This window comes from Typopeltis vanoorti, chromosome 18, assembly GCF_054136105.1.
Source record: "Typopeltis vanoorti isolate ZY-2024b chromosome 18, IOZ_Tvanoo_1.0, whole genome shotgun sequence".
Taxonomy (NCBI): domain Eukaryota; kingdom Metazoa; phylum Arthropoda; class Arachnida; order Uropygi; family Thelyphonidae; genus Typopeltis; species Typopeltis vanoorti.
In genome coordinates, this window is record NC_143566.1 from 62,659,240 (window position 1) to 62,681,900 (window position 22,661).

The 22,661-nt window shown below is 35.1% G+C and overlaps 1 protein-coding gene across 1 annotated transcript in view; it reads right to left on the reverse strand.

Annotated features, from left to right (window-relative positions):
• The window catches only part of Ras85D (GTPase ras-like protein 1), a 163,067-nt gene that overhangs the window by 30,166 nt on the left and 110,240 nt on the right, over positions 1-22,661 (reverse strand). The window contains exon 7 of the mRNA XM_090408576.1: positions 10,154-10,314. Within this exon, the coding sequence (XP_090264702.1) occupies positions 10,154-10,314 (161 nt within the window). The remainder of the gene's footprint in view (positions 1-10,153; positions 10,315-22,661) is intronic.

Sequence of the window (22,661 nt, forward strand, 5' to 3'; positions counted from 1 at the left end):
ACATATGGATCAGAGAACTAGGTTAGAATTATTATTACATCATCCACCATGGCAGATGTAATAATATGCCCTCCATGGAGTCAGCAGACTCATAAACTGACAACATATTTATCATACCAAATCTTAAAATCCTTAACACTCATTGCATTAACAACATATTCTGGTTGTGTTTACGTTCACTGACAATTCTCCATGTAAAAAGTCTACTCCTCACCCCCCCCCATTCACCACATCCTTACATAACTTCTAGGAATGGCCTCTGGTTCTTCCCCTCTCACTTTCTACTCTTTTTATAATTCCCCTTCTGGATTAATCCGATAATATCCTCTCACTATCTTAAAGTCTCTACCACATCACCTCATTTCCTCCTATCCACCAAACTCTGCAGTCCACATTTTTTCAACCTCTCTCCATAGCCAGCAGTGAAAAGTCTCTTGATATTGTTTTAGTTATTCATCTCTGCACACTCTCTATAATATTTCCACAACACATTGAAAACTAAGTGATGACCAAATCCGAGCACAATAGTCCAAGTGTGGTCTGATCAGTGCTTTATGCAGTGTAACAACCACTTCCTTATCCCTACATGTTAGAGCACTTCTTATCATAGCAGTACTACAATGTGCAGTCTTTGCAACACTTGCAACATGCCCTCTAAACTTCTAAACTAAGTCTAGTGTCACCCATCACTCCCAAATCTCAGACGTCACCCACTTCCTGTAGCAGCACCGTCAATATAATAGTACAGAGCCTTATATTTCTGCACTCCAAAATGCAACACACCTTGCACTTATTATTAAAACTGCAACCCCACTCCTTTGTCCAAGTCAAAATTCTATTCAAATCTTCCTGTAGGGAATTAACACCAGCAGTGTCTACTTATAAATCTCCCTAGCAAACAACTGAAGATCCCTAGTCAGTCCACATGATATATCATTTACAAACAAGTTAAAACAGCAGGGACCCAAGAACAGAACCTTCGGACATCTTGAAACTCTGCTCCATCACACACAACTTGCTGGTAGATGGATTGATGATTGGCTCAGAGAGCCAATCACCAATTCACCTAACCAATATACTATCTATTCCCATTCTCTGCAGCTTGTACACCAGTTCATGTGGTAATTTCTGAAACGCTTTTGCAAAGTTCAAGAATATCAATGTATATGATTCTCCCTTATCTAACACACTAGTTACCTTATCAAGTAAACTGCTAAAACAAGACATATCCTTTACAAATCCATGCTGACCGTCATAAAGAATGCTATGTATTCTATTCCTAACCAATCCAATTCCTCTCCAATACCTTGACTACAACTGTAGTTATACATACTGGTCTATAATTGGAAAATTCTGACCTAGAACCATGCTTATGGAGTGGTATTATTTTGTCTTCTTTCCACTCTTTAGGAATCCAACTAACTGCAAGACTTTCATTAAATAACCAGATGAAGGGCATAGAGCTAACTGTTGTGCACATTCCTTAAAAATACATACATGGTGATATGTCATCCATTCTCACAGCCTTATTAATATCCAACCAACCGACACCTGATATACCTGTGATTCTTTTGCTTCCAAATCTCGTAATACTTGCTTCTTTCCATATACTGCAGAGCATCATTTACACCAGTATGACACACACACACACACACACACACACACACACACACACACACACACACACTCACTCTGATAAAGTACTTGTTCAATAATTGGACTATACCCTTTGCAATGGTGACTCCACTACCATGAGTTTCAAATTCACTGCATAGATTACAAACTGAATCCCCAATGCCTCACACAACTGAGCCATCTTACTATTCTTTATCTCTGCTTTCCTTCTCAATTCACAGTTGTCATATCTAGGCAACAACCTAATGATTTTTCCAGCAGCATTATTATCCTTTACCAGATGCAACAACTTCCTCAAAACTTTATCAACATTATTTTTTTAAACCAAGTGATTTGATGCCTGTTCTAATTTCTTCTGCGAATTTTGATGCCTGTTCTTTTCTTCTCCGAAATGCACAAAACAACATGCTTTCCATCAGGAAAGCATGTTTTGTGCACTTAATTAGTCATCATGCCTCTAATGATCATGTGCCCATACAATGATATATGATTATCTTTTGACTCTTCCTTCATAGTACTAACTTCCTCCTCATTCTTATCAACTAATCTCCTATTTAGATGTCTAATATCTTCCAGATGTTTTATTCCACTTTTCATTTCCCTTAACTCTTGCTTAAGCTCTTCTACTATGGTCTACTCTCTTCTACTCTTGTTCTTAATTGTAATCGCTCTAATTTATGAACATAATGATGCTTTTTTCCTTTTCTTTTACCCTAACAGTCCACAGATCTCTAACATTTTTTCAGTGCACATAAGAAGCAATTTTTGCAATGCATTCACTTGGAAAAATCCAACGCAGAACTCTATCTTCATGTTGATGCTTTATGTGCCACCAATGTGCGCTTCTTCATGGACACAAATTTTCAGAAGCAAAAAGAACCAACAAGTAGCAAAACACAATATAAACAAACAAAAATTCCCTTGAGGGTGTGAACAATTCTGTTGTTTATTGTGATTTGATTATCAGGTCCTCTTATTTTGTCTATCCATCTAATTCTGGCCCACCCTTTGGATCTTTTACCTTCCATCGTTGTATTCAGGGCTTTAGATGGCAATCTTTCAGTTCCCATTCTGGTCACATGGCCAAACCATCGCAGCTTTCTTTCTTGATTTTGTCTACTATTGTTATTTCTTGTTTTAGTCTATCCAGCAGTGATACTCCAAGTAATCTTCTTAGCCAACCCATTTCAGTAGTTAAATTTTCTCTCGTCAGCCTTTTTGAGATTCCAGCTTTCACTTCCATAGAGGAGTATTGGAAGGATCATTGTTTCATAGATTCTTACTTTTGTTGCTTGTTTGATGTCTCTTGACTTCCATATTTTATTAAGTCATGTAAAAGTTTGGAATACTTGACCGATTAGTCTGTTTATATCTTTTGTAATTTCACCATTGTACTCAATTACTCCTCCAAGGTAGGTGAAGTTTTCTACCTGGTCTAGATTCTTACTATCAAATTCAATTTTCAGATTGGTGTTTCTTTTTCCTATTTCCATAATATTTGTTTTGTCTATATTTATGTTTAATCCAAATTTTATACATTATTCCTTTATTTTATCAGAAATTCGTGGTAGATCTTCCATGCTTGCAAGTAATGCAATGTCATCTGCAAATTTTAAATTTGTTATATTTTTCCCATATATTTTGATTCTGGAGTCTTCTTTGTTTAAAGCCTTACTGGGTGCTTCTTTCAGTGTATGATTGAACAGGTCTAGTGACAGATTGCATCACTGTCTTACTCTGCTCTCTGTGTGGAACCAGTTGGTTAAAAGTGTCCTCCATTCGTACTGCACTTTCAGATTTCTCATACAGATTCTTTATTATTCTTATTGTTTTGTTGGGAATTCCAAATTCTTTCAGAGTTCTTTTCTGCAGATTGAATCAAATGCCCGACGAAGGTCTATGAAATTTATATAGCAACTTTGGTTGTACTCTAGTGTCTTTTCTATTAGCTGACTTAAGGTGAACCAGTTGATCAATTGTGCTTCGTCCTGGTCTGAATCCTGTTTGTTCTATATATGGTTTAATTTGTTTTTGGAGTATTTTCATAAAACCCTTACTTGGAATACTGAAGAGGCTAATGCCATTGTAATTATTGCATTCTGTTTTATCTCCTTTTTTGTATATAGGAGTTAACTGATTTGGTCCAATCAGTAGGCAATGCTTCATTTTTGTAGATCCTTTCAAATAATGTTTTTACTGGTTCCAAAAGTTGTTCCTTTCCTGCGTTTAAGAATTGTGCATGTATCTGATCAATACTAGGTGCTTTTCTAATTTTAAGTTTATTGATGCTGTGTGCTATTATTTCTTTGGTAAAGATATTTGTTTCTTCTTCCATTTCATTGGCTAGAATAGCAGTATCCTAAGGCCTGTTTTTATTATATAAGTCACTAAAGTATTCTTGCCATATGGCCATTCTTTTTGCTTTACTTTCAATTAGTTGTCCTTCTTTGTTTTTGATCATTAGCATTTTGGTTGTCTGTATCTTACTAATTTGGTCTATTTGTTTATATAATCCATGTAGGTTATTTTCTTTTGATAGCTTCTCTGCCATTTTGCATTTTTCTTTTAACCAGTTATTCTCGTCTCTCTTAACTAGTTTCCTAATTTCTGTAGTTAATCTATTATATTCATTTCTGTTATAATTTCATGCTTTCCTTTGATCGCTTAACCTTTTTACTTCATTTGAGACCCAATCCTTTTTACTTTCTCCTTCAGTGTAACCTATTGTATTTTCTGCCGATTTTAATATTATTTCCTTTAATTCGCACCAATGTTCTTGAATGTTTATGTTCTGTTTCGGTAGTTAATTCAGTTTTTTTTTTTCTAGTTGATATTTTCTTAGAATATTGTTGTCTTGTAGTTTTTTTTTTACATTCAGCCTCCTTTTGATTCTAAAAGTGCTTTCAGATTTTTACTTTATTCTTAGGTTTGCTAATACTAGCCTATAGTCTGATCCACAGTCTGCAGGAAAGGATCTGCAATTTAGGATACTTGATTTCCATCTTTGCCAGGGAACCAGGGAGAACAACAAGAAGTCAGCTACTGGAACAAATCTGAAAGCACACTCCAACTCAACATCACCAGAGTTAAAGATCGGTACTATCAACATAACAAGCCTGAATTTCAAAGAAATGGAGCTAGCTGAGGAATTAGATAAGTACCAGATCGACATAATAGGGATGACTGAAACAAAAAAGACAAAAACTGGTGAGATCTTTCTGAGCAATAAATACAAAATATCATATTCAGGCAATGACAATCAAGGAAAAGAAGGAGTAGCCATAGTATTCAACACAAAATACGAGGCAAATCTTCTTGAATGACAGGCAGTGTCAAGTAGAGTGACATAGGCAAATATGAGAATGGGGAACTGGACAATGAGACTCTTATTTGTGCCTATGGTCCCACAGAAGGTTCTACTAAGGTAGAAGTGGAAGAATTTTTTGAGAAAGCTACTGACACAATGAAAAAGGAAATGTTGGCCCTTGTTGGAGATCTAAATAGCAGAGAAGGAAGTGATTGTCAGACATACAAAAATGTTTTGGGAAAATTTGGAGAAAAGAGCAAAACTAATAATAATGGCAAATACCTGTTGGATTTCTGCTCAGGACATGGGCTGGTTATTACTAACACCATGTTCCAACATAAAAATGTGCACAAATTCACATGGAGAGAAGAGGCAAGGAATAAGAAAAGTCTCATTGACTATGTTATTGTTGATAGCGATGTTTTCTCCATGGTGCAGGACACCAGAGTGTACAGTGGATTTGAAATTGGAAGTGATCACTATTTAGTCTTGAGCAGGATAAAATTGAATTTCATATTGAAAAGAATGACATGTAAGAAAGTTTTAAAGCGAATAAAAGTTGAGCAGATCTCAGATGTGAACTGTAGACTAAAATACACAAAGATTATTGAAGAAAAAATGAAAGAGTTTGAGAACAAGAACCAAACTTTGGAGATTCAGTGGCAAACCTTGAAGAAAACCCTGATTGATTCAGCCAGAGACGCATGTGGTGAGGTTGTCTGCAAGAATAGAAAATTAGAACTCCATGGTGGACACAGGAAGTTAAAGAGGCAGTGAAGGAAAAGAAGAAAGCATATCAAAAGTTCTTGGAAAGTAGGTCAGCTTGTGTTCTTAGAGAATACAGAGACAAATGTAAGAAAGCTAAACACTGTAAAACTAGCTAAACAAAAGTCATGGGAGGACTTTGGCAAGAACATAGAAAATAAATATCAAGAAGGTGGTAAGATATTCTGGAGAAGGAGGTATGATATCCTTGAAGTATTGAGTAATTATTTTAAAAAATTGCTAATTAAAACGAGCAGTGATAGCACAGTGGTAAAAAACACTCAACAGGCATACAGTCAGGAATACATATCCATACTTGAAGTAGAAAAAGCCACCAAAGGCTTGAAATGTGGAAAGGCAGCAGGAGTAGATGATATTCAACCAGAAATGCTGAAGTATGGTGGTATACAAGTCTTACAATGGTTGCATTGCATAGTTCAGAAGGTCTGGACAGAGGGAGGAAGTCCTGATGATTGGAGTGGAGCTCTAATAGTACCCATATATAAAAAAGGGAAATAAAACTGAATGTGAGAATTACAGAGGTATTTCCATACTGAGTGTTCCGGGCAAGATTTATGCCAGTATACTTGAGAAACGGTTGAGAAGAATTGTGGAAGAAAAGCTTGGTGAAGAACGGTGAAGAACAAGCTGGATTCAGGCCAAACAGAGGCTGTCAGGATCAGATCTTCACTTTACGACAATTAGTCGAAAAAGTGAAGATCTGACTCATGGGAATATAACAAACATCTGCATTTAAGTTTTGTCAATCTGGAAAAGGCATATGACAAGGTGCCAAGAGAGAAGCTATTAAATACACTACAGTTATATGGTGTCAATGGGCCATTATATCAAGCATTACTTTGTTTTATTTGAGTTGCAAGTCAGCAATTAGAATTGAAGGAAGTACAGGAAGATGGTTTCTTGTTAAATCTGGTGTGAGACAAGGATGAACATTATCCCCTCTGTTATTCGTTATCTATATGGATCACATTATGAAGGAAAGTGGTATTAAACATGATATCAGAATTGGAGACGTTAACGTCAGCTCTTTTATGCCGACGACGTTATACTTCTAAATAAATCCGCTACAAGTTTGCAAGATTCCCTGACTAAATTGAATAACTGTTGTAATAGATATGGTATGAAGGTCAGCAATAAAAAGACAAAGACAATGAAAATAGGTAGAATCATTGAAAATGTCAACTGTGTTTTGAATGGAGAACCTGTGGAACAAGTAAAACATTTCAGCTACTTAGGCAGGATTTTTAGTGAAGATGGTAAATTAAATATGGAAATAGACAACAGAATCAACAAAGCTGGTATGGTAGGAAGTCAATTGAATAAATTCATATGGAAGAAGAGAGGAATTAGAACACTAAATTAGCTGCATACAAGACAGTGTTCAAACCAGTTTTAACTTATGGATCTGAGAGCTGGGTCAGAAGTAAGACACTTGACCAAAGACTAGAGACTGCAGATATGAGAGTCCTGAGAAAGATTAGAGGCATGAACAGGTGGCATCAATGGCAATATCATATTAAAAACAAGGATATTAGGAAAGAACTTGACATTGTCAGCATCCAGGAATGCATTAGCAGAGATAATCTCAGGTGGTATGGTCACTTAAACAGAATGGGCGAAGAAAGATTAGCAAAACAAGTGTTCTCTGCTAGGTTGGCAGGAAAACGACCCAGAGAAAGACCAAGATATAGGTGGAATGATACGGTACAAAGTGCCTTAGACAATAGAAATATAAGATCTGATAATGATATTGGAGTCTTGATAAGTAACAGACTGATTTGGAGGAAAATTGTAGATAGGAAGTTAGTAATTATTTAAATTTTTCACGAAGTACTATCATATCCTGTACACCCGTTGAGGGTACATGTCAGGAATTTGATGATGATGATTTCCATCTTTGGTTTATAATAATATGGTCTATCATATTCTTGGTTTGTCTGTCTGGTGATATCCATGTCCATTTTCTTTGGGGTTTTGGTTGTTTAAAGAGAGTGTTGGAAGGGCCACACTATACTATTTAAAAACATTTTTTTTTTAGTGCAGCTCAAATCAACTGCTATGTTCACTCGCAACACTAGCAACATTTGATCAAAGACTGGAGACCACAGATATGAGAGTTCTGAAAAAGATTAGGGAGTGAATAGATAACATCAATTGTAACATTGTGTGTTAAAATTGAGGATATGGGAAAGAACTTGACATTAGCATTCAGTAATGCATGCTAAGAACTGATCTCAGGTGGTCACTAAAATAGAAAGTGAGAGGAAAGGTTAACAAAAGACCCCCCCCCCCCTCCCAGGATAGCAGGAAAAAGCTAGCAGAAGACCAAGATCTAGGTGAACTGATGTAAGAAATGTCTTAGAAGACAGTAACATAGATCTGATATTGGCATTTTAAAGGTAACAGATTAATTTGAAGGAAAAATTGTCAATAGTAAGTTACTAATTATGCAACTTTATCATATCATACTGTCACAATATCCTATACATCCTGTGAGGGTACAAAGCAGGAATTTGATTTTACACAATGACAGCTCTTCTTTAATCATTCAGGATTCCCTTCAAGACCAGGCCTTCCGAAGTATGCAAGGTTGCCACTAAAATTTTTATAACTCCATCCTCCATATGTGAGCATTTCTGATAAATATCTCCAGCTGCCTTTCTATATTTCAGGTTTTGGATGGCTTTTTCTACCTGAAGTATTGATATATACACTCCTGTTTGCATGGCTATTGAATGCTTCGTACTACTGTTCCATTACTCTGAATTAGATCCTTTCAGAGTAATTTCTCCAGATATCCAGAATATCTGGAGAATTGTGGGAAGTCAAAAAACAAACATAAATAATCCCTCACGCAATTTCTTTCTTTGTTAAACATTCTCATAATAAGCAAACAGTTTTGTTTGCTTATTATGATTCATTTTGCAAAATTTTCTTTCCCTCATTAATGTTTACTAATAAAAATTTCATAAAAAATCTAACAAAATTAAATTTTTTATCTAGAACTAATACACATAATGTCACTTAACTATGCTTTCAGCTATATATAAAATTATGCCTTGTTTCCTGGTATTCTTTATGTAGAGTAACTTATGCTCAATAAGAAAATCTCTTACTGAAATGTATGCACTATTCTATTCTGAAATGGTTAATTATGTCTCTTCTGAGACTTGCTCAGGCAATGTATAAAGTAACAGCAGTAAGTGAAATAAGCAATTATATCTGTATGTTTTTAATTCCTTATGTAGTTTTCATAGCTATCCTAAAACAGAATTTGGTTAGTTAGGTATTTTAAAAACATGCATCATTAATAAAGAGATTAAACATACAAAACTGCAGAAAGTTAACTTGGATTATGAATGATGCATGGTAGATTGTTTTGAGGGATACAGTGTAAAGTCGTGTGTGTGCACACATGCAAAAGAGAGAGAGAGAGAATTCCCCTTATTAGAGATATATGTCATAAGACTGTTGCTGCCGTAACTGCATGCTTTGTGGACATGAACATCAATACACTTGACTGGCCTCCACAGAGATCTGATCTCAACCTTACTGAACATCTGTGGGATGAACTGGAGCATTGGATGAGGGTTAAGGGACATCCATTCCACAACAGTCCAGGACCTCATTACTTGCCTGAAGGAAGGAATGGTCCAAAATTTCCACTGATTGCTATAGTACACTTGTGGAAAGTATGTCCTGTAAGATTGCTGCAGTCATCGCAGCAAAAGGAGGTCATACATCTTATTAAGTTAGTCACCATGGTGTCCGTTGAATTCTTTCCAAGCAGTGTGTGTGTGTGTGTATCAATGATAAGGATTGAAGTGCTGGAGACAAAATGCAAAATTATCATAAACGTTCCAAAACTGTAAATGACATTTAAAATAATTGTCTTTAATGAGGCCCATGCAGCCCTTTGGAAGTGATATTTGCATCCATAATACTAGACCACCCAAAGAAAGACATTTGTAGTTCAGTTTCAATCACTGACTAGAGAACTTTTCTAACCCTTTCTTTGACCACTTCTCAAGTTAGTGAATCTCTGGCATGGACAAGTGAGTTTTTTCCTTCCAGAAAATTGGGCTTTTCATTCTGTAAACTCAAGAAAATCAGCCATAAAGCCCGCACTATTTCAGACAATAATATACCATGTTGGAATTAGGAGTCGCAGGGTGGCAGTACCTGTGTGCGTTGTCTCTTCACCAGATGCCATTTAATAGTGATAACCTTGGGCCAGCTATCTCCCATTCGCTAAGTGGAGTATGACTACCCCTCAGGCTCAAAAGTTAGAAGTAAAATTGTCTCACCCACTCCCTACGAGAATAAAAAGGCAGTAGTTTTTTTTTTTTTAAATCTTTTGATGTAGTAATTAATCAATAAGCCATTATTATACAAAAAAGATAAGTAGGAAAAAAAAATATTTACATCTTTACGAATTTCTCGAACAAGTGTGTAAAAGGCATCATCTACTCCCATCCTGGTCTTTGCTGAAGTTTCTATAAATGGAATTCCATAATTTTTCGCAACCTCAGCTGCCTGTTTCATATCTACAGCTCTTGTTGGTAAATCGCACTTATTTCCTACCACTGCAAATATATTGTACAAATCAAATTAGGAAAGAAAATCTAATTCTGCAAACCATGTAAAATTTTAATATACTGGCATTTCATAATAAATTTTATAGAAAGAAAAAATAATTCTTGAGTTGCAAGCATGTGTGTATGTGTTCAAATTTAATTACCTGAAAGCACCTTGAATACAAAATTACACACTAAGTGTTAAAAAAAAACTACAATGCCACCTTTACAAAGTACCAGGTTATGAATGAAAATAATGTTATTGAGTACTTCTCTATAAGATATAAAACACAAAAATTGGCACTTGTATATTTGCAAATAAAAAAAGTACAAAAATGAAGCAATACAGTGTGAAGTTTAATAGCTCATACTTCTAATTTTATGTTATATGGGCAGCAGCACTGAACATTAAAAATGCAGTAACATGCAGAAATAAGAACTACAATTCTGTATGACCAAGGTTGTTTATAGTTTCTGAAATGCTCCCCCCCCCCCAAAAAAAAGATGTATACATATGTTAGTCTTCACTGCATTTCTCTTTTAATTTGAGGATGAAAACTTAGCACACCAGTGCCACATGTAGTCTTTTTGGAATTAACTCCTGCACCATTTTTTTTATTTATTTATTTATTTTTTTTTTAGAGAATCATACTTAAACATAAACGTGTGGTACAAATTTAGCAAATTTGAGTATATTTCAGTTCTCAGAGAAACTAATTGGTGGTTGAAAGACAGAGATTTCACTACAAATTTTGGTAAGTTTTAATTTTAACACTACAGATGTTACATTTTATCACGATGTGTGCAAACATTTTTATAAAATTTTGGAATCCAATAAATTTAACAAAGATGCACATCACAAATCGAAAACTATTTTTTGAATTTGTCACCCATTTTGAAACAAGTGTAACCCCTGAACTATTTTTGCATACTTTTAGACACACATCTCCATTATCAAATATTTGCAGCCAAAATTCAATAGACATTATAAAGTGTCTTAGATGATTGTGAGAAGTCTGAAGAATTATCAAAAATTTAAAGAAATTTTTAACAAGCCTTCTTTGCAGCTTCAAAATTTATAATGATGTCTTAAAAACTAGAAAAGTCTTTGCTGAAACCAATTTTACAGACAGACTTTAAAAAAAAAAATTCCTGGAGAAACAGGTTTCAATAATAATCAGCAAAATTCAAAAGAAACTCATGACTGTGATGGAGCAAACTACTGCTACTGAAAATTGTAAATCCTACAAACCATATACTGAATATCATAATAATGTCATCAGGTTTTAATTTAAATTTAAACACTGGCATAATGGCACATTTTTTAGCCTTTAAATATGTATCAACCTTATCTTCAAATCCAGGAATCCTGTGGGAGTTCTCTCTCAAAACTAAAATACATTCAAAGACTGAGAAATTGTACACAATCATATCTTGTTCATGTTAATGCCATGCAAAAAACCTCAATAAAATAAAAATAATAAGGATATTTTTAATCTAACATCAAAAATCGTTTTCTTAAAAAATGAATTATAATATGTACCATATCGTGTTAATGGCATGTCAAAAAAACCCAATAAAATAAATAATGAGGATGTTCTTAATGAATTAGCATAAATTTTTTTTTTTTAAATATTTTATAAGATAGTAGGTTCATGGACCACTGAATATGATAAGGAAGGCAAAAGCAGGTAAGAGGAAGCTAGATGAGCATGCAAGAGAAAATCCCAAAGAGAAGTTCTTTTAACTATATGAAAGAACTCTTTGGGATTATCTGTGGTGTGCACTAGGGAAGAATAATTTTTAATGAATGTTGATAGCAAGGAGGTGATAAAAGCAGAGATAGTAGTTATTAAACGATCACTTTGCAAGGTGATCCAGGTGGAGATGGTACAAGGACAATGACTGATGTGAGAATAGGGGTTGGTGTATTTGGGGAGAGGGGATTTGCAGAATGTTTAGCATAAATACAGAATTCTACTGGTAAGTTGTCCTAAGGAGTGAGTGGAAAGAGGGCAAAATAACACAAAAGAAGTAAGAAATTAAAGATCAATTAGTATCTCAAGAGTATTGGAGAAGTTGATCAAAAGCAGAATTCAAGAATCTGTGGATGGGAATATGGTATTCTATGGAGGGAGGGGAGGAAACAGAATGGTTTTATGAAGTGCAGATCCTGCTTTAGTAATGTACTTCTAAAATAACAGCTGAGTTAACCGAGAGTTATATAATGTTACCACATGCAACTATTTCCATAAACTGGAGAAAAACAGGACTACATAATATGAATCTGATCACATAGTTTAGTGTGTTACAGTTGGATATCAAAGAGTATATGGGGATGGGATGGGAAATGTATTAGAAGGCTGGTGACCAGAGGCATACCACAAGGCTCTGTATGTGAGTTACTGCTATCTAATTTGTACAGGTTTGCATAGGAAATGAAATAAGGATAAATATCCAGCTATCTGCTGATGACAAAACTGGGTGGGATGGCAATAGTAATAAAGATACAGAAATCCTGCAGGATAATTTCAATAGATTGGCAAAGATGGAAAAGAATGACTAAGATAACAGTTGCAAGTTTAATGGGCAATGTATGGTTATGCACTTAGAACTGGACTGCAAAAAACTCATGAGGGAGGATTTGGGTGTCACTATGGAGAGGGAGTTGACATGCAAACTGTTTGCTAAAACAGCGAGTTGTTTTTAGCAAGAGTGTAAGGGCTAGATTTTTTTGCTTGGAGAGTGGCAATGAGTGGAAGAGGTTGCCCAAGTTGTTTTAATGCTGTGTTGGTGAATGATTCAAGGAAAAGTATGTAAGCATTGTGTGAAGAATAATGCAGTCTTCTCTTGAGTCTGACTCCTCAAGACATGCCTGAGAAATAATAAATCTAGGAGTAAAAGGGTTAGTATAGTAGTGGCCAATGTGTGCCTGCCAGCAAGGGCAGGCCACAGCAGCATTCTGAAATTTTGCCTCCTATATAGAAGGTATTCTTCTATCGAGGAGACAGGGAGGGATAAATGTTAGTGACAATGTGAAAATAACATACTTTTAGTTGGTTATCATTGGAATTATCATAAATAAATGCACTTTTTTTTAAATTAATGACACCATTTAATTATGAATAGTAGTGACTTTCAGGATGATAATGGCATTAGCTATGAGTATTCCTTGTAAAACCATTATTAAAATGGCTAAGTCTGACTTTGATAAGACTAAATGTAGAAAACTAGCCACCTGTGCCAATGACAGTCACTTCATCTAGTCCCTCGTAAAAGCTGTTGGGCACGACTTCTGTCTAACATGTTTCCTTCTAAAAACAACAAATTACACAATAACTACAGTAATTAACTTTAATAAAAGTACAGACATTTCATACTTTCATTAAAGTTAATTACTGTGGTTATTGTGGAATTTGTTTATAGTTATGCCACCTTTAAAGATTAGATTTCTTCCTCTTTCTCACATTGCTTCATCACCTAAAGATGTCACCCTTTTCTGTGTTGATAAGGGTGACATCCTGACTTCATTCTTCTCTTCCAACCTCTCCATAGCTGACCAACGAAAATTACCGTAATTGCCTAGAACATTCATGTTTGAAGTGGGACACTAAGACTTTTCCTTAAACATTCTTGCCACTGTTCAGAAAAGAACATTTTAGTTGATTAATGAGACCTTGCTTACAGACTTTCTTCAGTCACTTTTTCATAGAAGATTTTCTGCAATGTGTTTCTCCTATAGGTATATTCATGGCTGCTGTTCAACGGAATTAGCATCCATTATGCCTTCCATTTCTGAGAGATCTATGGGAACTCAAGCAATAGCAGCCCAACATCCCTTTATAGTCGAATTGCATGCTAACTGAACCTGATATTCCAAGTCATCTTTCATTCCAACCTTAGGATGTCAATAACCTCTTCCATGAAGTATTTTCAAAGGACCAGTTGAGTACCATGCTAACAAAAACTATATGGTTGATATCTGAATTTAAGAACTGGATGAGTTGGAACACAGAATTACAGAGGAAATCAAGAAAAATTTTACTGGTTCTTGACAACTTCTTAAGAGGCAAACACAAAAGTTAATCTTTTACAAACAATACAGTTTATAGCCAATAGCTGGTGAGGAAGAAGCAACAAGACCATTCAAAACTGTTTTGCTCACTTTGGCTTAAGCATTCAATCAGAAATAAGCCAGATGTGGCCAATAGTGAAAATGATGTTCCATTAGATGTGAACCACATCAGAAGAACCTCATCAATTTCAATGCTAATAAAACCCAGTTCTGTCCTATTTCCCATTACTCTGCTCCCAACCCCAGCATGCACATGGCATTGATGTACTATAGTCTTGCTGCTTCATATGTGTGGAAATGATAAGAGAGAGAGAGAACAGTTGAGCAATCCTTGTATCCTTTAATCTTGATAAAAAAAAGCTTCACTGAGTCTAAATTCCATCTTAGTCATGTATGGTGAAATTCAATATGTAAAAAGATTAGTTCTACTGAAGTAAATTCCACTTGGAAAGTTTGTTTATTCATTTTAATAGAATAGTAGATGAATATTTAGTCTTTTAAAAAAAAAAAAAAAAAAAAACAAGTAAAAACGTGTAGCAGATCTATGTGCCATAATTTAACCAACATAACAATAACATTTCACAACTCAATTATATATTCAAGGCAGGATAACAGATGTAATCCTGCTTTGCCACTGATCCCGTCCCCTAATATTTTGAAATAAAAATAAAACTCTCTTCATGAAAGAGGAAGTGCAGCACTCTCGTGCTGTGTTGATGATAACACACACTAGTTGACAATAAAGGTAGTGGCTGCAGCCTTGATGACACAAACTATTAGAGATAACATGATCAATCACTCTTATTGCATCATAAAGAATCATAACTTATCATTTCTGTTTTTGAATATACAGTAGATCCTAGTTAACTGGTCCATCAGTTAATGGGCAGCTGTTTTATTAGGATAAATCTAGAACATAAATAAAATGAGAATATAAGAATTTGCCTTGTTAATTTGGGAAACAATGCTGTTTAACTGGGTCAGCCAGTAACCTCTACCTCATGGAATGTTAGAAAAATTTGGCAATCCCACTTCAAAAATTTAGAGTTGATGAAACAGGGTTATTTTACTGTGTCACACTGTTTGGATCAAAGAAAGCAATGAATTGTGTAAGTATTATGCTGCTCATATATGTCAAGAACTGATAAATGATAGTTGTTAGTTATTGAAAATAAGTGTTAAGAATGGAGATTTTACCACGCTAACAAAAACTACATGGTTGATATCCGATTTAAGAACTGGATGAGTTGGAACACAGAATTACAAAGGAAATCAAGAAAATGCATTTTTGAAAATTATGGAGACAACTACCGTGTTTGAATAAAAACTTTAGTTTAATATAACTAAAATCTACATTTGACGTTTCGACCCTTATGTCAAGGTCATCTTCTGGAGCATACAACTATACACAGAAAACAAGCTACACTACAATCAAACCGATTTGTTAAAGACACTGAACAACTGCTACAACAATTGTTGGCCTGACCTCTGGCGAAAAATAAATAAAATAAAAAATTATACATCAACGCTAGAGTCCTATTATTGGTGTTATCTGTTGGTTATAGAAATACATTGGGCACAACAACAAGTATCTATCTATATACATATATTAACATCATGTACATTCCAGCCAGTTGGTATGGAATGGTTTCTAATACTAGCTGAAGATTGCTTAGAGTCCTGGCTGGATCTTATATATTAGGTAGGCTGAATGTGTGCCATCCAGATCCTTGGTTTTAATATAACCTTTAGTTATATTAAACTAAAGTTTTTATTCAAACATGGTAGTTGTCTCAGTCCGCGCAGTTAGCCTAGTGACTTTGCGCTTCGCAACCATATGCCTGGGGAAGGAGTGTCCTAGGTTCGATTCCCGTCGGAGACGTGAGGAGCTGAAGGATCTTCCTCAGTCATAGCCAAGTTAGCCGGGTTTTTTCCGCCAGTTTATCTGGTGTTTTTCATCCCGCAAACAGGCAAACTGGCCCCTTGAACACACAGGGATACAGCCAAGAATACCTTGAGGCATAGGAGTGACCATTCTATCCTCGTATTTCGGTTACGAAATCCAAGCATGCTTGGAAGGTTGTGGGCCTTAAAGGCCTGTTAAAGCCATTGGGATAGATGGTAGTTGTCTCCATAATTTTCAAAAAATGCATTCGGATCACCGTGTAAGCTTAAAAGAAAAGAAATCAAGAAAAATTTTACTGGTTCTTGACAACTTCTTAAGAGGCAAACACAAAAGTTAATCTTTTACAAACAATACAGTTTATGGCCAATAGCAGGTAAGGAAGAAGCAACAAGACCATTCAAAACTGATTTGCTCACTTTGGCTTAAGCATTCAATCAGAAATAAGCCAGACGCAGCCAATAGTGAAAATGATATTGCATTAGATTGAACCACATCAGAAGCTATAAAGAGTTTGCATCTATTGATGTTAATTATGGAGTAAACTGCAGCAAAGTAAATTGAGGGTAGCCGGATATGGAGTTCTCAAACAGCAATTGCATTGGGTGAATCAGCTGAAAACAGCATAGGAGCGGCGGAATTCGGGTCAAGGAGTGGTGGTTGACACTTGACAAAACCTAACCAACTTAAAGATAAATACTGGCTTGACTGTCGCCCAGTCAAATAAGAGTCATGCCCAATATCAGGAAACCAAGATAGTGAAGGCAAAAAATATGCTATTGGAACAAAACATCACCTGGTACACAGGAAAAACAAACAAGCATAGGAACATGGAATGTAGGAACTCTTCACTAGGAAGGAGCATTGTAAATACTACTGCATGAATTAGAGAACTACCAATGGGAAGTGATTGGACTCTGCAAAACCAGATGGATTGGAAAAGGAGAATTTCACCATGGACAGTACAAAATCTTAACTTCAGGCAGGGAGGACAACAAACACCAAGAAGGAATAGGACTTATACTAAAACCAAAGGCTCAAAACTCTCTATTGTCTTACAATCCTATCTCACCTAGGATAATTAAAGCAAGATTTAAAACATCAATTGGATCACTGACTATTATTCAAGTATACTCACCAACTTCGACATCATCAGAAGAAGACATTCAGGAGTTCTATATAGATTTGCAAAAAGAAGTACAGCAGACATCAAGTTAAGATCTCCTAATTGTAATGGGGGACTTAAACGCAAAAGTAGGCAAGGACTGGGATACCTGACCAAGAGTAATCGGACAGTTTGAGTATGGAGAAAGCAATGAACGTGGTGAAAGACTGCTAAACTTCTGATCAAATAATAACCAACACTCTCTTTAAACAACCAAAATCCCAAAGTAAATGGACATGGATATCACCAGACAGACAGACAAACCAAGAATCCTAAATTGCAGATCCTTTGCTGCAGAGTGTGGAGCAGACCATAAGCTAGTATTAGCAAATCTAAGAATAAAGTAAAAATCTGAAAGCACTTTTAGAGTCAAAAGGAGACTGAATGTAAAAAAAAAACTACAAGACAACAATATTCTAAGAAAATATCAACTAGAACTAGATAAAAACATTAAGGAATTACTGAAAAAGAATATAAACATCGAAGAACATTGGTGCAAATTAAAGGAAATATTAAAATTGGCAGAAAATACAATAGGTTACATAGAAAGAGACAGTAAAAAGGATTGGGTCTTGAATGAAGTAAAAAGATTAAGCGATCAAAGGAAAGCATGAAATTATAACAGAAATTAATATAATAGATTAACTAGAGAAATTAGGAAACTAGTTAAAAGAGACAAGAATAACTGGTTAAAAGAAAAATGCAAAATGTTAGAGAAGCTATCAAAAGAAAATAACCATCATAGATTATATAAACAAATAGACCAAATTAGTAAGACACAGACAACCAAAATGCTAATGATCAAAAACAAAGAAGAACAACTAATTGAAAGTAAAGCAAAAAGAATGGCCACATGGGAAGAATACTTTAGTGACTTATATAATAAAAACAGGTCTTAGGATACTGCTATTCTAGCCAATGAAATGGAAGAGGAAACAAATATCTTTACCAAAGAAATAATAGCACACAGCATAGAAAAACTTAAAACTAGAAAAGCACCTAGTATTGATCAGATACATGCACAATTCTTAAACACAGGAAAGGAACAACTTTTGGAACCAGTAAAAACATTATTTGAAAGGATCTACAAAAATGAAGCATTGCCTACTGATTGGACCAAATCAGTTAACTTCTATATACAAAAATGGAGATAAAACAGAATGCAATAATTACAGAGGCATCAGCTCCTCAGTATTCCAAGTAAGGGTTTTATGAAAGTACTCCAAAAACAAATTAAACCATATATAGAACTAGCATTAGGAGAAAAACAAGCAGGCTTTAGACCAGGAAGAAGCACAATTGATCAACTGTTCACCATACACTAGAGTACAACTAAAGTTGCTATATAAATTTCATAGACTTTCGTCAGGCATTTGATTCAATCCATAGAAGAGAACTATGGAAAACTATGAAAGAATTTGGAATTCCCAACAAAACAATAATAAAGAATCTGTATGATAAATCTGGAAGTGCAGTATGAGTGGAGGACACCTCAGCCAACTGGTTCCACACAGAGAGCAGAGTAAGACAGGGATGCAATATGTCACAAGACCTGTTCAATCTTACACTGGAAGAAGCAACCAGTAAGGCCTTAAACAAAGAAGACTCCGGAATCAAAATATATCAAATTTAAAATTTGCAGATGACATTTGCATTACTTGCAAGCATGGAAGAAGATCTACAACAAATTTCTGATAAAATAAAAGAAGAATGTATAAAATTTGGATTAAACATAAATATAGACAAAACAAATATTATGGAAATAGGAAAAAGAAACACCAATCTGAAAATTGAAATTGATAGTAAGAATCTAGAGCAGGTAGAAAATTTCACCCCTTGGAGGAGTAATTGAGTACAATGGTGAAATTACAAATGATATAAACAGACAAATCAGTCAAGCATCCCAAACCTTTGGACGACTTAATAAAATATAGAAGTCAAGAGACATCAAACAAGCAGTAAAAGTAAGAATCTATGAAACAATGATCCTCCCAATACTCCTCTATGGAAGTGAAAGCTGGAATCTCAAAAAGGCTGAAGAGAAAAAAATTATTAACTACTGAAATGGGTTGGCTAAGAAGATTACTTAGAGTATCTCTGCTGGATAGACTAAAACAAGAAATAACAATAGTAGACAAAATCCAAGAAAGAGGACAGCGATGGTTTGGCCATGTGACCAGAATGGGAACAGAAAGATTACCATTTAAAGCCCTAAATACAACGATGGAAGGCAAAAGATCCAAAGGGCGGCTCAGAATTAGATAAACAAAATAATAGAGGACCTGAAAATCAAATCATAACAAGGAACACCAAACTGGACAGAATTGTTCGCACTCTCCAGGGACAGACAGAAGTGGAAAGAGTTCATTCGGCCTCATCATCATCCATATAGATGGAAGAGAGAAGAAGAAATTGCAGCAAAACATCACAGGACATTAGAAGAACAAGAAAGTGATGCTTTCTTGTTCTGAGATTGAAAGAGTGACTACTCAAGGAAGGTAGAAAATTTATTGATGGATTACAACATTATTTCATGCAAGAAAGCAAATAGGGTAGGGCTATATCTGCACGAGATACTTGTGCTGGTTCTGTTCAATTGTAGTCCATCAAAAAACCCTGAGGGACTAGTGTTGCCAAATGAAAATTACTAAAAACAGCTAAATCTTAAAAAGAAAAGAGATAAAAATAAAAATCTGAAGCTAAAATTTTTAAAGTAGTAGCTGATACTTATAAGTTACTTACTTTATTCAAGTTGAAGTGATACTTGCATATAAGTGGCTAAATACATCTTCCATGTGGTCTTCTGTGCTTAATTTATCCAAATTTTCACTTAGATTTTCAGCTTTATTATATGTGGCCATCGTTCCAATATTACTCAGTTTAGATGCTGGTAAATGATAGTCTGTACAGCACTTGTTGTTACGCCTGAGGCCATACTTGATTGACAAATAGCTGTCAGCATTGGCAATTTCATCTTGTTTCTTAATTTAGCTTTAACTACATTCATAGAACTAAAAATTAGTTCAATTTCCACATTAGAATTTGGCAGTATATTAATAAATATATTGCACACTGAGCAATCTCTTTAAATGGATTCATTCCAGATGCATCTTTATATTCTCATACTTCAGTCCAGAATAGCGTAGTGTTTTCTATATTTGTCCATTTATTTAAGTGGATAGTATTGTACCGGTATTCAGCAGCATCTTTTTCTGTTTTCAGCATTATTTCTAAGATGGGAGTAACAGGTTCTTTTATATGTTTTAGGGTATTGTCAACAGAAAAAGAAGACACCATTCTTAAAATATTCAAGTTTTCAGGCAACCTTTGCTTAAGCTGTTTGAGAGACCAAGAAGAAACTGTCTTGCTCTACTTCTATTTCACTCATCAACTCTGAAATTTTTCTTGCAAATCTGTAACCAAGATTTGGATTGGGATTCAAATAGTCATCAATCTTTGACTCTAGAGGATCGACTGTGGATGATGGTAGCACTAACATATTAGCAATAGAGCAAATCAAACGAGAAAGGTCTTCCAATAATCTCATCTTATCCACACTGTTAGATTCAAAAATTTGGTTAACTTGCTGAACTTAAACTAGAACAGGATGCAAAAATAAAACATACAACAGATTCCTTTCATCTCTGTACATCTCCCACAAAATTTGAGTGTTTTAATATTTCTCAGTCACACTCACGACTTCGAAGTGAGTTTTTAATTTCAACCACTGGCTGAGAATTCTGTCTACTGCAGGTTCAATGGAGAGCCACCTTGTTGCACAATTGCTTACAATTTTCAGAGGAGCATCATTTTCGTTGATACAACTCTTTGTACGCTGCTTGTCTTAAAGAAGAATGTGAAAACCACTTATATACATTTCGGCATCTAAAAATTCTAATTTTTTTGGGAGAGATTCTGCACAAGTGTGAGACATTGCCAGTTGTAATGAATGGCATACACAACTAATTAAAATTAAGGAGGGAATATATGCCTTCAGTTGTTCATAAACGCCATTACTGACACCAACCATAACACTGCCGTTGTCTGCACCAATTGCAATGAGATTTTTAATGTCCAGTTTCTAGGTCAAGAGCTCTTTTTTTCAGTGCAGCCACAATGCCACTAGCATCACACTTTTCTAGAACCACCATGCTCAGAAATGTATGCATCATTTTGTTGAATTTCTTCTTATAATAAATGATGGCCATTCCTAAAATCTTATTCACTGTGATATCATTCGATTCGTCTATTAGCAAGCTGAAATTTTCATCTCCAATGTCTGCAATTAGATCTTCTTCAAAATGCTCACTTAGAATATTCTTTACAATTGCAGAGCACTTAGTTCGGTGCATTTTTACCTTTGGCATAATTTGACTGTCTACTAGATGATCGCAACTGTTGAATGATGAGTGACAACAGAGAAATAATGCTAACCTATCTTCAAAGTTTGCAGTCTCAGACTTTTTCACAAGCATATTTGTAATAGGAACATCATATGGAACTGCAGCAAGATGTTTCTTAGTTTCGCTATGCTTTACATGCTGACAATATTTAGCAGCTATATCACATCTGCAAAACTTAGTGGCTTTTGTAGCATCACCAGGAACTTCACACAACCATTTGCAACCACTCCCTCCTAATTTTTTGCTTGTAAGCTTTATTTTTTTTTTGCTCATTTTTGAAGACGGGTATACAACTCTTTACTGCAACGAATTACGATCAGTCTTTAAAAACTTCTCACTCGCTATCATAACTACCAACCAGAACACTGTGCAAAGACTAACTTGTAGCGGTGCTATCAACTTTAAGGCAGACTGTTGGGCACGTGACTGACTGACGTCAATATGCGTTTGAAACATGTACGATGCTCGCACCAAACATACAATACCTTATCAAATGCGAACATCTAGAGAACTTTTAAAACAATTTCTTTAACAGTAAGTTATAAAAACAACTAAAAAGAGCTGAAACTGGTTCTGAAGGAGCTAGGGAAGGAAAAAAAGAGCTAAATTGGCAACACTGTCTCCAAGTTGCCTTAGTGTGAACTACTTAAAAGACATAGGTACTGTCCAGGCATCTATACATTGACTTTTTATTAGTCCATTTTTGATAACGTATCACATATCAGAGAAATGTATTTTTTGTAAGCTAACTCTTGGTTGATGCATAAAAGTAATTACTAAAATAAAGAGCTAAAAGGCTTCAGTTCGGCA